We start from the raw sequence: 17,904 nt of genomic DNA on the forward strand, positions 1-17,904 counted from the left end.
AATTAAAATAAAAGTCCGGTAATTTACTCGAGTAAAAGTATTCACATTAAAATACTTAAGTACCAAAAGTAAAAGTACTCATTATGCAGGATGTCCCATTTCACAAGTTTCCAAATGTATAAAAATGCTTTGAAAACAGCAGATCTACAAGCTCACAGCAGCACCAGTTTTTCAATTAATTGTAGTGGAGTAAAAAAAAGTACAATATTTGCCTTTGATGTAGTGGAGTAGAAGTGTTGACAATTGCTAACACTCCAAATAAAGTAAAACATCCTCAAAAGTGTACTTAAGTACAGTACTTGAGTAAATGTACTTGGTTACTTTACACCACTGGCTGCCAGTGCTGCTGCTGCTGCTGCTGCTGCTGCTCACTGGAGTTGACAAACGAGTTCTTCTTGAGACACTCGCACAATCACTTTACGGACAGTGAATAAGGAAATCAATTTCACTGCTCGTTGCGTCTTATTAGAGGTTATTACCTGCAGCCTGACAGCCGGATGTACTGTAGCTCTGCTCTGGGGCCAGTTGCACCACCTCACACTAAGTTCAAACTTAGCCTAGTTATAGCTTAAATGGCTTTTAAAAAAGCCATTTAACAAATTTAGCCGGAAAAGTATCTGTGATCAACCGTGCTATGAGCTTGTAGATCTGCTATGTTTTGTTTTTTTATGTGAACATTTGTGCGAATCTTTAAATATATATACACATTTTTAAAATATATATTCAAAGATTTGCACTAATTTTCACGATTTTAAAAAAAATAGCAGATCTACTTGTATATCTGCTATTTTTGAATAGCCAAAGAAATCTAAAATGACAGAGACACCTTCTGGATTGAATGTGTTTAAGCTATAACTAGGCTAAGTTTGAACTTAGTGTGAGGTGGTGCAACTGGCCCCAGGGGCCAGTTGCACCACCTCACACTAGCGTTAGAAAGAGTTCTATATAGGAGAACTCCTTCTAACGCTATGCACCAGGCCATATATGGACCAGCTAGACGTAGGCGTATGTATGTGCTGCCATTCATAAAGTTCATCCTAATTTGAATAGCACCTGTATTTTTGCCGCAAATATTTGCATTGCAAACTAATTATTTACAATACAAATGTGAATTGTTTGTATGTGCTCGACGTTAGTTTTAGCTGTGGGACATATTTCTAATAAAAAAATAAAGCTGAACAAATTTGGCATAAGAAAAGACATTGTAGCCTATCTGCAAATTCAGTTATGTTGACCTATATGTGAACAAAAACAACTCGCGTAGCCATACAACTATTCCACAATGCATTTGAAAATTGTGGGAGGCAATAGTCTGGCCACCTAAGTATCCCTAACCTATCCTATTTTAGAATAAGAAAAAATAGGCCTACATAGATTATTGAATGGATGGATGTCATAGGCTACTTATCTTACTCATGTGACAACAAATATAGGCGGGAAAATAGTCTAAAAATAGTTTTAATAGCCTATTGTTTGCGATGTAAACTCTGGGAACAGAGTGAGAGGGTGGAGGCTGGAGGGCCTATGTATAGAAAAGAACATTTCGGACTACAGATGGACAAAAGAAAAGACTCCCCGCCCTCTAGTGGATGTTTCAAGCAAGGACTCTCATAGCCCTGGTCCAGAGCAGTTCTCTCTAACGCGCTGCCAGGCGCGCTGCTCTGCTCATAGACCGAAAATTCCACTGCTGTGCGAGGTCTCCGTCTTTAGTCAAAATATACAAAATTATTTCGCTACTCACCAAAAAAAAAGAAAGTTTTGTTTTGTTGAAAGTCTATTCTCCAGGGTGGAAAGCCTCTCAGCACCCCACCTTCTCTGTATAATACACTTTTTGGGCAGAAAATAAAATATGTCCGCCAGACGGAAATTATTTGTTATTTATTCCACTGCGCCCTCTACAGATCTGGTCAATATAAATTACCATTGACCAGATCTATAGAGGGCGCAGTGGAGTAAATAAAATAATAATGAACCAGGGCTAGGACTCTCCTAGCTCTCGCTCTCGCTCTCTGGACGAGTTGTCATGGCAACTGTTCAGCATGTGCCTACAAAAACAAGAGCTTGACCGTCCGGACCAGTGCACTGTAACAGCGATCGACATTCGCGACGCCATCTTCTAGCATTATAATCGACAGAAAGAGCGATCACACACCGTGGAGAAAGAGTGACAGGTGTTATTAATATGAGCGGAGCCAAAGCCCGCAGTGACCCACCTGTTGCTGCAGACCACCATGTCCCCAGCGGTGGGGGGCACCACAGCACTGAGGGTCCTCCAAGGGACAGAGGAGGTGTGCTGAAAGGGCTCAAGTCCCGCAGGAGCAGCAAGGTGGACAGTAGGCCTGTCACAGAAGAAGACCTCCGTGCCCAGAGTGGACACATTATCACGCACGAGGATGTGTTAGGATTGCGGGGAGCTACGAGAGGTAGGTCGTTTGTTTGATTGATTGATTGATTGATTGATTGATTGATTGATTGATTGATTGATTGATTGATTGAATACTTTATTAACAGTTTGCAAATAGTACAGTGGTACGATTATACAATGGTGCTTGGTGCTAAAAAGGATAACACGAAAAGCCCTATTGGGGCTTGTTTTCTGTAAAGCAGTGGTTCTCAACCTGTGGGTTCGGGACAACCAGGGGGGTCCCCCAGATGACAGTGAAGTGACTTTAATGACCAAATGGTCAAATAATATAAGAAAGAGGCAAACATGTGAAAATAGCTACAATCTACAAGATCACAACGCCTTGCAAGTAGATCTGCTATTTTCGCAATATTTATCTGTGGAACCGAGTCAAACAAAATGTAATGCCTCAACTCCTACAATTCCAAGTGCTTGTCAGGGTGGGGGGTCCCCAGTTCAAATATGATTATTTTGGGGGGGTCACAGCCTGAAAAGGTTGTGAACCACTGCTGTAAAGGACGTAGGATGATATTTTATTTTTATTTTCATTCTGATGGACCTAACAGAGGATTAAAGTGTTGTATGGCGCCCAATCTAAAATTAAATACTATGAAATAATATTTACAGCATTTGACTTGACAAGTTGACAAATACAACGATACTGTATGTTAAACTGTTGTTCTAGATTAGAAGGTCATAATGCCTTGATATAGTATGCTATGATTGTGTCACACCTCACCTCATTATAACATTATATAGGCTAACACACTATACCTAATAGTCTTGTGAATCAACGGTGTCAAGGACGCCCCAAATTAATATAGCCTATATTTGGCCACAAACCCCCATCAGAAAATATTTTTGGCCAGTGACCCCATACAAGCGGTGTGTTCCAAAATTATTATTATTATTTTTTGAAAATAACAAGCTCACAATGTGTCGCAATACGATGTGTTGTGAGCGGCTATTTTCAAATAGCCAATGTAGGTTTTCAAGTGGTTGAAATGATTTTAATGCTATATTAACACATTTAGCTGGGGACCCCCTGGAACCCCCTCAAGGACCCCTTGGGGTCCCCGGAGAACCACTGACATACAGTATGTGCCATTGTTGCAGGGTACATCTGTAAACCTGAGGACAACCACTGACATACAGTATGTATATATCTTGCAGGGTTCCTCTGTAAACCTGAGGACAATGTCTTTAACATCGACTTCATCCGCTTTAAGATCAGAGACCTGGAGTCAAACACTGTTCTTTTTGAGATTGCCAAACCTCCGCACACTGGTACGCTGCCTGATGCTGTCTTTTACACTATTGTTGTACTGTGTTTCGTTCTTACTGTATGTTTGAGAGAAATGGAGAGACAGAGAGAGTGAGGGAGGTGTGTGTGTGTGTGTGTGTGTGTGTGTGTGTGTGTGTGTGTGTGTGTGTGTGTGTGTGTGTGTGTGTGTGTGTGTGTGTGTGTGTGTGTGTGTGTGTGTGTGTGTGTGTGTGTGTGTGTGTGTGTGTTATGTGATGTATTACACATGTAAAGAGGTAAATAGTACTCAATCCTTATGGACTCCTCATGCATTGAAAGAAGCATGAGAGCCGTTCGGGGATTTCCCCTGGCTGGCAGAGGGAGAGTAGCGCCCAGGATTATTTAGGCAATTGGCACTGGGTGAAAAAAATGGGTTACAAAATCGTGGAATAAAAATGATAAAGAAAAAAAAAGTCAACCACATAAATGCACGTCAAAGGCTTTGTTTGGATACATTACAGATGTAAACATGTCAACACACCAATGCATATTAGTATACTGTACAGTTCCACAGACTGTTCAGGCTGTAAGCAAGAGTTGCAGTAAGGCACGGCATCAGCTCTGTGGCCTTGTAGTTAGAGTGTCCGCCCTGAGATTGGGAGGTCGGAGATCAATCCCCGGCTGAGTCATACCAAAGACTATAATGGTACCCAATGCCTCTCTGCTTGGCACTCAAGCAGCAAGGGTTGGATTGGGGGCCCGTGCAACATACTAGCGTCTTGTCCAGGGGGAGTACTTGTACATCAAGCTGCCTCACGCACGCTACAGAAACAGGAGACAGGTTCTCCTGACCTATGGGCCACATGGCTCGGAAGACATTTGTTCCCAAGGCTTCTTACTTACAGTTGACAGTTTGTTTCAAGTTGTAAGCCAGAGGCTTCCTTCCTGTCTAAGAGCATGGTGCATGCTTGGCTAATAATCATAAGTTGTGGTAGTGTTAAGTGTCTCTGTGCTGTGTGTCTCAGAGGAGGAGGATGAGAATGGAGAAGGTGACACCACTGCTGGGCGATTCGTACGTTACCAGTTCACCCCAGCCTTCCTAAGGCTAAGGACTGTGGGAGCCACGTGAGTACCTTACACATCTCAATTCATATACCTTGACAAAACAAAAGACAGGCATAATACCAGGCAAGTTCCAGGCATAATACGAATGAATAAATAAATAGGCCTTTAGTCTGAGCTGAACCTGTTAATAGATAATGGATTGTTGGTCCTGTAAATCGGCAATTCTAATTGTAAATTGCCTTTCTTGGAATGTCTGCCATGGACGTAATCAGTCCTAATCCAACTGATACTAGGTTGATGATTATTTACTGTATATGTTGTTTTGTAACAAACTGTACTGCTATTGACTACTTTCTGCCCTCTTTTTCCTATCCTTCTTCGGTCCATGGCTGTCTCTTTAATTGGAGCAGGGTGGAATTCACGGTCGGAAGCCGACCTCTAATCAACTTCCGCATGATTGAGAGGCACTATTTCCGAGATCACCTGTTGAAGAGCTTTGACTTCGACTTCGGCTTCTGTATTCCAGACAGCCGTAATACGTGCGAGCATATCTATGAGTTCCCTCAGTTGTCTGAGAATCTGGGTGAGTCCTCCTTTTTCTTTCTGGGTCCATAAAATTCAGAAATCAAATTTGAAATGCTAAAATACATCATTAACCACATGAACCCATATCGTCTTTATTCACTAGTCTATCGGGTTTAAGTGGTTAGCCATTTTTTCCCCCTTTTGCCGAAAATAGCCGATCTACAAGCTCACAACACATTGCATTGCAACGCAACGTGAGCTTGTGGATGAGCTATTCTCTGGGATTTGGTGGGGGGGGGGGGGGTGACCAAGTATAGAACCCTGGGGGACTCAGTGTCAACAAACTACATTTTAAGGGTTTTAAGTGGTTAACCACCATTGCGTTGTAATGCATTGTCGCAATGGCTATTTTTGCTGAATGTTCGCCCACAGAATAGGGCTGCTACAGTTCATGTGGTTAATGGAAAGAATTCATATGACGGAATACATATTCCGTGAAGTTGAATGAGAGCTTATGGTTCACATGCCCATTTATTGATCTTTCTATTAAGTGCAGGTTCTCGATATGACCTCACGAATAAGTGAACCATACTTGAGAAACATGGTATTTAGCACAAAATGGTAAAAGTTCTGCATTGCTGTAGTGCCTTTATTCCAAGCGCTTCACCATGTGCGTTATATCTACCCATTCACACACTGACGGTGGAGGCAACCATGCAAGGTGCCAACCTGCTCATCGGCAATCTGGGAACCCAGACCTAACTGAAAATGAAAAACAGCGACCTCTGCTGTTTGTTCTATCTCAGTTAGCTCTGGGCGGAAGAAAACGCAGCACACGTGCGCAAGGAAACCGGGTTTTTTGGTCTGCCTTCACCGCTCCACTTCCGGGTGGTGCGATTATGTTTTCATTCCCACTAACAATATTTCTACACGGAACACTAACACCACTTCTCCCAGAGAACATGGATCATTGAATCGTTGATGAAAGAGCAAGTTAAAATGTGAATATCTTTCCGTGGTTTTGTCTGCTCCGCGGACGCTATTGTTAAATTAGTTTCGGTTCGCTTCGAGGGGGGAAGGGTCGACGGACACGTGAATCCCGCCCACTACATTTGATTGGGTAAAGCGCGGCCTGCTTCCTGATCTGATTGCACGCCCACTTGAAACCAATGCGCACGGGTTGTCAACACGGCTACCGACAGATTCAAACGTAGAGCAGAATCTGTTCTTGAGAGATTAGCTCATCGGTAGCAGCTAGGGGTTCATTGTCTTGCTCAAGGACACTTCGACATGTAGCCAGTAGGAGATTGAACCTCATTCCACTCTGGATTTTACTCCGTAGGTGAATTCAGTGGGAATCAGGCAGTGTTATTGTCAAGCTTTACCCATTGAGGTACAGAGGCACATTTCTTTCCACAGTGCACACATAATCATTAATGTATCTCTGTTTTGTGTTTTACAGTTCGTCAGATGGTGGAGTGTCCTTACGAGACCCGATCAGACAGCTTTTATTTTGTTGACAACAGACTGGTCATGCACAACAAAGCAGACTATGCTTATAATGGAGGACAGTGATACGGTTTTCCTGATAATGTGCAAGCAGACACACACACACACACACACACACACACACACACACACACACACACACACACACGGACACGGACACGCGCACATGCACATGCACACACACACACACACACACGCACACGCACACGCACACGCATGCATGCACATACTGTATACACATATGAATGAATACATGCACAGGGCTCCGACACACTCATAAACAATAACATACCCAGTCACAAACACACTGAGTTGCCTCTGATATTTATAAACATGCATTAATTTTCAGGTGATATGTGCGATACTGCAGGAGATGATAAGACTGCAGTATCAGCCTCTGGTCTCACAAACGGGTAGAAACACAGGCTGTTCGGACGCTTTTGCAGGGAATTAAACTCTTTGTTTGTTAGTTTCAATAAGAAAGATATTTTCTAAATCATAAAAAGGCTCCATTCCACTTCCCGCAGGACATGTTTCAAACAAACCAAAGTAGTCTGTCCTCAATATGCACTTTTAACACACACGCACAGGCACACGCGTGCGCGTGCGCGCACACACACACACACACACACACACCACACACCACACACCACACACACACACACACACACACACACACACACACACACACACACACACACACACACACACACACAGTGGTTTTCTCAGTGTGTCATCAGCAGCTGTTCCTAGAGTTACCGCATCTACGCAATCCACTCTATGAGCTGAAATGAAGGGAGGAGAAAACATCCTGCCAAACACACATGCTCTCTCCCACCTATCTATATGTCTGTCTGTCTGTCTGTCTGTCTGTCTGTCTGTCTGTCTGTCTGTCTGTATGTCTGTCTGTCATGGCTTCACCCCTGTAATGTACTTTGTAAAATATGCTGTTTTAGGTTGAAGGTGGTGTTTGTAAAAAAAAATCATATGATATATTGTTTGTAAAAAGAAAAGTGAAAGAGCAAATAAATGGACATTTACTGTATGATATGTGCGTGCATCACCATTCCAAGGTGTGAGAATGGCAGAGGTTGAACGGGTGTGATTGGTTGTACGTGGCCAGTAGGGGGAGCTATATCATAACTTGGTCATAAAGAAATGGTTAAATGTTTTGTTCTAATGGCTTTGTGCTTGATTTAATTAAAAATGACATGTTTATTGTTTACAGTATTATTTGGAGAAATGTGGCTAGTGTCCATCTGAAGTCCTTTATTCTATTTGAGATTTTATTAATTATTTATAGATTTTCTTTTATTTGTAATGTACAGATAGGCCTATTGCTGCATTTACAGGATAGCCACCATGTAATGTGTTGTAACAACTTAACCACTTGAACCCCAGCAAGTGGTTAAGGGGCATTTGCGAAAAATAGCAGATCTATAAGCACATAGATTGGCTATTTTTGGCGAAGAGATTTGGTGTAGACGGGAAAAAGCGGTCCAAGTACAGATCCAACTCAGATCCAGTTTACTAAGCCTGAGGGTTTAAGTGGTTAAACCCTACACTTCTTTGACTGCAGCCCTCCAGGGGTCTACATTAAGCCCCCTCCGTTGCCCCTCTACACCAAATCCCTTTGCCGAGAATTGCCAGTCTACAAGCTCAAAACACATTGCGTTGTGACACGTTGTGAGCTTGTAGATCTGCTGTTTTTGTCGAAGGTTCACCCTAAAATAGGGACACTGGGTTTCATTGGCTTAAAAACATGTGAAGGGCTGTTCAGACTCATCCATTTCCTCTGTCACTATAGCAGCCAAATAGAGTCCTGTGGGGTTTTAAACCAATTCCCTCTCCTCTCTCTGTCCTACCAGCTCTCTTATCTCTCCATGTTCAACTCTCCATCTCCACCAGCCACTCTCCATTTCCATCTCGATTTCCAACTCCTGTTTCCAAAATCTCATGCTCTTTCTATGGACTCCCCTTCTGTTCCGCTCTCTCCACATACACAGTAAAATCCTCGGCGTTGATTTAACTCTGAGAGTTAACAGAAAGTGGACCCAAATGGACCCGCAGGGTCCGTTTTTTAGCCCTCAGGGTTAAATTAACACTGAGTATTTTACTGGTGCACCTATGCATCCCTCCCTCCCTTGCTCTCACACTCTGTTTTTTCTTCCTTTCTTTTCCTCCTCTCTCACCTGGTAACCAGATCTCTGGAGAGGAGTGTTGAATTTCCACTTTCCCAGAGAACAGGACAATCTGAGCCACACAAAGAGTCACAATGGACCCCCTCTGCTCTCTCTCTGCCTCTCCCCTTTTCTCTCTGTCGGTGCCATTCACATACACAGGGAAGTCCTCAGTGTTAATTTAACTCTGGGAGAGTAAAAATGGGCCAGAAAGGACTAGAAGGGTCCATTTGGGTCAATTTCTATAATCTTAAGAGTATATTTAACACTGACAATGTTAATGCACATATGCCAACACCATTTATGGAAGTATGTACACACAGAAACAAGCTAGCAAAGTTCTCACTTTCACGCTTTTGTCTTTATGTCTTTACTTCACTGTAGCCTACTTCTCTTCTCCTGATAAATTCCTCTGCTTTGGTTACAGTGCAGAATTATGCTGACTAATACTTGTATAAAGTCATGTCAAATATTATCAGTCAAGTTGAAACCACACGCTCCTGCTGCAGTTCAGCCAGTTCAGATGCTACACCTTTCCCCCACTAAAGAATTACAACAGCAACTTATTTTCAATGTAAATCCACTGTGTATCCCTGCTAGTCACCCATGCATCCCATGGTCTGCTCTGTTGCATCATTTCCTCACTGGTGGTGACATCACAGTGCACCTGGGCTGGGACGACTGATGGGGTTGGAAATCAAGGTAAGGGAGAGAGAGACCTTGCCTTGAGACCTCTCTCTCTCTCTCTCGTGTGTGTGTGTGTGTGTGTGTGTGTGTGTGTGTGTGTGTGTGTGTGTGTGTGTGTGTGCGTGCGTGCGTGCGTGCGTGCGTGCGTGTGTATCCTGCTGCAGAGATTTGAAAAACATTTTTAAAAGACTTGAGTTATGCTTATTTGTCACCCAAACGTGTAATTACCTGATTCCTCTATTGCTCTACTATGTTCACTCAAACACATGGGTAAAAAATAACCCTGCCTGCAAGACTAATGTGTCAATTGCCAATCAATCAGACAGCAAAACAGGGCACAATCTAACTGTTAGCCCATAAATCAATAGCCATACGCTTCTACCGGGCTGTAGGGCTGTTCCTGCTTGCTGGCAAAGCAGCCACATGAGGGCTACAGTACACATAGCCTATTACATTTGACTGTATGCAAATATGATGAGTAAAAGTACACCCAAACACGCACACACACTCTCCAACTATCCAGAGATACACTGTATGTCCCCCAAGCCTTCGTGGAATACATTTCAGCAGTCACTGCACACACACACCGGAAACAACTGGACAGGTGGGATAAATTAAGCCCATTCACCCCTCCCCCGAAACACACACACACACACACACACACACACACACATATGTACATATGGGCACACACTTGCATACCACTGTGACTTGCTTTCACAGATATTATTTTCATTGAGTCAAATAATTAAGCAACACAGATGCGGAGTACGAGGGATTTTCTGAACACACACACAAAGACACTCGTATACAGACATCCACACTCAACCTAGGGGGACGGGGGACAGTGGTCTCCTATAAATAGCAGCTGGGAATGGCGTTGATAGGCTCTGTGAACACAAGTAGAGGGGGGAGTGGAAAAAGGATTAAAAGAGATACAGGGACGTATTACAACTTGACTTGCGTATGTGTGTGAGTGTGTGTGTCTCAGGCCGAAGTGCTTTGGAGAGCAACGGTGTGGATTTCTACCACTGACCAAAACCACTCTTTAACCCGTCACCTAGTCTCGTCCTCCTATGCCACTCTCCCTTGTTCTATTTCTTTCTCTCGCCCTCTGGCTCCATGGTATTGGTATGGAAATACAACAGAAACTAGTAGATGTTCCACCCTCCACAGTGAAATCTTCAGTGTTCATTTAACTCTGAGAGCATACTAAAAGTGACATTTGTACATTCTCAGTGTGGTTTGACTCAAAGTGTTCCGTAATTTGAATGAAACAACGCACTTCTGGATGAATGGTTCAAACAGTATATTAAGCCCAACACATTTTTCAATGTGGACAAAGTGACGATGAGTCAACTAACTACTGTGTACAACAAATCTCTTTGGGCAGGCGTGATGATGACCTCAGAGTCGTGACTGGGTCTATACTATATCATGATGTCATCTGCAGCAATGGCTTGGTGACATCATCGTGCCCCTAAGGAGATCATACCATGCTGATGTCTTGCACTAGTCCTCACATATCTTTCATCCAATATCCAGCTGTGGGCTTTGAGTGATAATGTAGTCTAGAGTGCCACCAGCATCCACCAGCATCCATTATCAAAATAAGTATTACTAAATAGATAGTGAAGGAGAATACATCCCCTTTCACTATCTCTAAAATATCAAGGGTCTACTTGGTGAACCTTTTAGCATCTTATCAAGGTGTGTCCCATAGTGGATTTGATTTACAGTATCATCAATCATTTTCTACAAGTATCATTGAGATACTCACTGATTAAAATTAATTTCTCATTTTAGAGTGTAATCCTTAAAAGATTCAATATGTTAAACAGAGGTTCATACATACAGCATAAATATGACAGAAGATTATCTAATAGATGACAAATCTTGCTGTCTATAACACACCACAAGTGAGATAAATAGACAGACAGAGCTTTAATGGACTCTGCTTCACACAGCAATTTCCTTGGTGGCAACTATAATATTGATAAGCTGTCTGTAAGTATTAGTTGTCCTCTGAATTGTTTCCGGAAGGCTTTGTGTGTGTGTTCTGTCCTCAGCTTGTCCACCCATTTGTCTGGGCAGTAGCCTATTCCTGCATGTATATATCGGCTGCTTCTTAATTCTCATACAACTGGTAGACAGAAATAGGCTTTTGTGTCATCAGGGTAAATAGGCTGCAGCCTTTATGTGTTCCCAGTAAAGCCTACAGCCACCCATGGCAGTCTTTTATTGCTTAGCTATCAGTATCATCAGTCCAGTTTGTATGTGTGTGTGTGGTTGGTACTTGAAAGATTAATAAAAGCTTAACTCAACCTCAGACAACTGTTGAAGGCCTGGAAATCTCCCCAACAATCTCTTCCTTCCTCTACCTTTCTCTCCTCCCTTTGTCTCCCTGTCTTTGCCACACCTTCCCCTGGGGGATGGAGGATTGTGATTGGAGAACGGAGGTGGGGCTCCTGGCGCAAGCACAGGTGTGCTCGTTTCCTCCCGTTGCCTCTCTCATGTAATGATTTCTTTGGCTCGCCACCTGCCAGGTGGAAAAAACACCCACAGCAAACGCAGGGCTCCGCCATGGCCTCCTGGCTCCCACTTAAAAAGATTTTCTTCTCTTGTTGCCTTTTTCTTTCATCCATTCGCAAACATTCCATTTTTAATCCTGTTCCATTAACCACTGCCTGCCTTTAACTCTGTGAGGTATTTCCGGATTCGCTTGCTCTGTGTTTACATATATGTATTACATGCAAATGAGGGCTGTGGGAGCGCTGCTGCTGACACATATAGGACGATACAGCCACTGCTGCTTGTTTTTCAGATAGTTTTAAGTCTTTTTTCCCCCAGTCCCCATCTCACTCTCTTTCAAACAGCCTGGAGGGCGGTGGAGATCAGGTCCCAGGCCCTGGAGAGGCCAGAGGTCACGGATAGACAATAGGTCCCCACTTTGGGTCATCTGTGGTCAAGGAAACAAAAGCAGTGAAGACCCGGATTGGACAAACTATCTGGACAACAAGTCAGGGAAGGGGGTAGTGTGAGCATAGCGAAAACTAGTCTCTCTCCCTCCCTCATCTCTCTCTTTCTTTCTCTCTCTCTCTCTTTCTCTCTTTCTCTCTCTCTCTTTCACTCTGTCTTTCTTTCTTTCTCTCTCTCTCTCTCTCTCTCTCTCTCTCTCTCTCTCTCTCACACACACACACACACACACACACACACACACACACACACACACACACACACACACACACACACACACACACACACACACACACACACACACACACACATAGAGAGAGCGAGAGTTGTTACTCTTCCTTTCCACACAGGCTTGACCTGTGTGTTATGCCAAATGGGCTGCTTAAGCCTATAAAACAAGTGAGCCAAAGTTTCTCCAGTACTGCAAGAACATTGTCTCCTTTATGGTTCATTTTGCATTGACATTTCTCTCATGTATCAAACGTGATTTGATTGATGGTCTTGTTGTGGGTGCTATGACTGTCCTATTATTTCTCCTTTTTTGCTCTACTTCACCTTGCCCTTTTTTTCTTCCACATGTCTCACAACTCATTCCTTCCCCTCCCCCAAGCCTCTCTCGTTCTCCCTCTTTTTATTCAGTGCCATTGATCATGCATGCAGAAATTCAGCACGCCCAACCATGGCTCCAGCCAGGATAGGCTAGCTAGTAGCTAGTGCCGGGCCTGTCCTACATACTGTTCTCTCGCTATGGTTCACCAGGCCACACACACACACACACACACACACACACACACACACACACACACACACACACACACACACACACACACACACACACACACACACACACACACACACACACACACACACACACACACACACACACACACACACACACACACCACCCCCTTTCCCTCTCCCTCTCCCTCTCCCTCTCCCTCTCCCCACTGCCATGCACACAAATGCCCTGTGGCCTGTCTTGCACAAAATGCACAAAAACACACAGATTATAATGTAGTCTAATATTATCAGAACAGAGAAACAAAAAAAAAGTTTGTTAGGAATCGAAAGAGCGTTTGTGAGGGTTGTGGAGTGTGATAACATTTTTTGGTCCCTTTATTATTTGTGCATGCACGCATGGCATGCATGTGCACACAACACACAAGTTTGTCTTACTATCTTCATGGGGACATCAAAACCAAATGTTTATTAAAAATGCCCGCAAGGTACACACACGCACACGCACACACACACACACGCACACGCACACGCACACGCGCGCGCACACACACACACACACACACACACACACACACACACACACACACACACACACACACACACACACACACACACACACACACACACACACACACACACACACACACACACACACACACACACACACACTTCTAAATGCAGGGTGGTGCCATTGCTACCGTAATCAGACAGCAGCCTAATCTATGCTATACTGTTCAACTCAGTTTACCCTAGTATAAGGAATAACTAATCCGTCTGAGAAATCCAACAAATAATTTATTATGCATCAAATTTATATTTTTTACAGTTTGCCGAAGGCACAAGCTGTTGAATTGAGCCAGCGCATTTCACATTAAATGTGTGAGTACTGGTGATGTAGTAGGTAGCTGAGGTGCATGTTGAAAGTGCTTAGCTGACTGATCGTGGCCAGCCAAAGAGAGTGGCAGACTTGTTGGAGGTAATGCAGCTAATCTGCCACTTAGCTGGTTAGGACAGCTTGTCACGTGGAATCTGAGAGTGGGCCGCCATCCTATAGGTTGTATGAGGTATATAGCTGAAGGTCGGGTACAGTGCTGGTTTGCTGGGGTTAGATGAGTTGAAATGAGGCCTAAATAAGTGAGTTATAACTTATAAGTGTAATAATAATAATAATAATTATTATTATTATAATTATTATTATTATTACATACATAATAATAATAATTTGCATAATATGTATGCATGTGTATCCCTCATACATACATACATACTCTCTCATATGGGCTACTAGCATGTAAGCACACACACACACACACACACACACACACACACACACACACACACACACACACACACACACACACACACACACACACACACACACACACACACACACACACACACACACACACACACACTCACTCACACACACACGCACATACGCGCATACACACTCACATGGATTGTGAACTCAGGATGTGTACTGTGTATGTGTGTGCATGAGAACAGATGTTTTTACTGTAGATTATTTTATGTCAGATGTTTTTTGTATGTTGATTCATGCTGGAGCATGTGACATGCAGGACAAATTATCATTAAAATGGGCTTGTTCCAGGTCCGATGAAAAGGATTAGGATGAGGACCTGGGCAACTATAGGGCCAGGTTAGCTGAAGGGGTGGAGGCGAACTGGATGAAGCATTGGAGATGGATAGATGAATGGTGGGGATAAGGGTCAAATGAAGGTCGTACAAGAGTTGGACCAGCAGGCATTGAGTTGAATGCCGTTTGGATGGTAATAATCTTGGGTGGTAAAATTGCAGCAGGGTGGTTGGGTGTGTGAATTGGAGGATTGTCCTGTCCATTACCTACTCCGGTTCATTCATTTTAAGAAGTTCCATCAATTATCCTTTTTAAACTACAGTTTTGTCCTCCTGACACCATCTCCTTGCTTTTAATGTGCTATACTGTCTGATAGATAGATAGATAGATAGATAGATTGGCTAAATTGTCAAATAATGAGAATGAGGAAAAAATGTTGAAAATAGCTGATCTACAAGTTCACAACGCCTCGCAGCGCAAGGCGTTGTGAGCTTGTAGATCTGCTATTTTCACAGTATTTTGCCTGAACTCCTACAATTCCAAGTGCTTGTCAGGGTGGGGGATCCCCAGTTCAAATAGGATTATTTGGGGGGGGGGGGGTCCCCAGTTAAAATATGATTCTTGGGGGGTGACGGCATGAAAAGGTTGAGAACCACTGGTCTAGAGCACAACAAGTATCCTGTCCGTTAGTTTATCTCATAGAGTAGAGATAAGCTACAGTGGAATGGATCTCAACACATGTGCACGTCCATGAGCCATGTTGCTATGATCAACCAATGACACGAACGGCGGGGAAACACCAGCGAGAGAGAGAGAGAGAGCGCCACTGCCACTGACTTGGATAAGAGCAACGTACAGGAGAGGAGGGAGGTTCGAGTCTGGCGGTGTAGGCTATGGGAGAACGAGGTAGAGAGGCAGAGCCGTGTGTGTGTGAGAGCGTGTGATTGTGTGTGTCAGTGTTGCCAGATTGTGTGAGAGAAATAAGCAACCAGGTCTATGAAACCAACCCCAAAATAACTTTTAAACCTATATGCATCACAAGCTCACAAGCTTGTGGATCTGCTATTTTCAAAACAAATCTTAAAATGTAGAATATTTTTTGAAACATTTTAACAACACAAATCCTGTATGGGGGGGGTCCCTGGCACAAAATATTTTCAGATGGGGGGGTCGTTGGATAATTAATTACATTATTACATCTACCCGTATTTCACAACTTTCCGCATATCATGTCATAACTTTTCGCATATGTCGCAGCTTTTTGATTTTTTTTCGCATAAAACCCTGCATTTTTCGCAACTTCTCGCATATTTCGCGTAGTTCGCAACTTTTCGCATATTTCGCGACTTTTTGCATATTTCGCAACTTCCCGCAATTTCACCGCATAAAATCACATAAAAACCGTGCAAAATTTGTGCAAATGTCATCGCAAAATCAAGGATTTTTGCCCGCATAATCAAGGATTTTTGCCCGCGTTTTTCTAAAATATTTACATAGCATCTTTACAGAAAAACAAACACAAAGTCGCTTATAATAAGCCGACCTGGCAACACTAGCGTGTGTGTGTGTGTGTGTGTGTGTGTGTGTGTGTGTGTGTGTGTGTGTGTGTGTGTGTGTGTGTGTGTGTGCGTGCGTGCGTGCGTGCGTGCGTGCGTGTGTGTGTGGTGCTCAGCGCTCGTCCCTCCTCCTTTAGACAACCCCCCCCCCACACACACACACACACACACAGCCACCCGCCCCTATGAGTCTGGAGCAGTGAAGCTTTATACTGCTTTCCCTCGCCAGCCACACTGTGCGGGAATACTAGTCTAGCAGAGCAGAATGGAGACGGAAGGGAGCCAGAGCAGCCTGTCCTCCACGGACAACAACTCCCCCCACGACCCCTGGTAAATGTCCTACCTAGATACCTACCGCTCGGTCCGGATGCTTTCCGTAGGAGTCTAACCTTGGGAGTTTTAGTTAAAAAGTGTGGATCTTTAATAGCTGGAGCAGCACCGAGACAAAAGACAAGCATGCTTTCTATGTGATGTGTGAGCCCAGTGTGTGTGTGTGTGTGTGTGTGTGTGTGTGTGTTCCACTCAGCCGCGCACCAGACCAGACGGACGGACCCACGGCTGTTTGTCTTGTTCTGCTTCATATAAAGGATCATCCTGCAACTTTTTCATCGTCGTCCGGCGCCTGGAAAACCTTTCTTTTTCTCTTTTCTTTTTCCTCTCCCCCCTTTTAGGGATTATAACGGATCTGCTGCCCATTCGCGTCTATGATCCACAACATGGCCGATATTTTTCCTCATTTTAGCTACTATATATTGATGCTACAATGTTTCAAAGTCGTCTTTAGATTTTTGCATTTAGGCTACCAGCTGGATATTATTGAAACGAATAAATGTGTTTATCCTGCGGTGTAACTCATGGGCTTCTTTCTCTCATTCAGCAAGATGTTCATCGGGGGTCTGAGTTGGCAGACGACACAAGGTGAGCTGCTGTCCCACACGCTACTTTAGAACCCAGTCTATCATGATGGATCAAGCTGTTTATACGTTTTTTTCGGGGGGGGGGGGGGGGGGGGTTGATTGAATACATTATTAACAGTTTGCCCAAGAAAAAGCACAGAAAGTACAGTTCAATCCAAATGGATGTTAAAAGGATTTAAACCCAAGAAAGCACCATGGCTTGTTTCCATTGGGGTCCTGTCTGTGTATTCATCGAAAATGCAATGGATGCAAAATGCAATGGATGCAAGTGTTGGTGCTTAATTCATGTCATAGAGGCTACAATATATTTTTGCTCGTAAACGAAGCTGAGTAAAGCTTTCTGAAGTTACAGTGGGACGGAGAATAGCTACTTCACGTGCAGTCTAAATCAAAGCCCCCTCTATTCAATAAGGATAAAGCTTGGGATTTAGGCTGGCTGAAAACACCAAGAGATTATTATTACTGCAAACTGCTATGAAAATGACTTGTCTGATGAGCTTCTGT

The 17,904-nt window shown here is 43.5% G+C and overlaps 2 protein-coding genes across 3 annotated transcripts in view; both read left to right on the plus strand.

Moving 5' to 3' along the window:
- Nucleotides 1-2,182: 2,182 nt before the first annotated feature.
- Nucleotides 2,183-6,961, plus strand: LOC311048697 (protein unc-119 homolog B-like; the record flags this gene model as incomplete). The annotated part of the gene is made up of 5 exons (XM_084061959.1): nucleotides 2,183-2,423; nucleotides 3,578-3,691; nucleotides 4,673-4,772; nucleotides 5,123-5,295; nucleotides 6,700-6,961. The coding sequence occupies 5 exons, from the start codon at nucleotides 2,183-2,185 to the stop codon at nucleotides 6,810-6,812; spliced, it is 741 nt and encodes a 246-aa protein (XP_083918085.1). The 3' UTR covers nucleotides 6,813-6,961.
- Nucleotides 6,962-16,689: 9,728 nt separating this feature from the next.
- LOC311049613 (RNA-binding protein Musashi homolog 1-like) overlaps nucleotides 16,690-17,904 on the plus strand; it is a 33,590-nt gene continuing 32,375 nt past the window's right edge. For both annotated transcript variants that reach the window (XM_084063295.1, XM_084063296.1), the window contains exons 1-2: nucleotides 16,690-16,813; nucleotides 17,361-17,401. In XM_084063295.1, the coding sequence (XP_083919421.1) occupies nucleotides 16,749-16,813; nucleotides 17,361-17,401 (106 nt within the window). In that variant the 5' untranslated portion in view covers nucleotides 16,690-16,748. The remainder of the gene's footprint in view (nucleotides 16,814-17,360; nucleotides 17,402-17,904) is intronic.

The sequence above is a fragment of the Gymnoscopelus microlampas genome, assembly GCF_963454915.1.
Source record: "Gymnoscopelus microlampas genome assembly, chromosome: 7".
Lineage (NCBI taxonomy): Eukaryota > Metazoa > Chordata > Actinopteri > Myctophiformes > Myctophidae > Gymnoscopelus > Gymnoscopelus microlampas.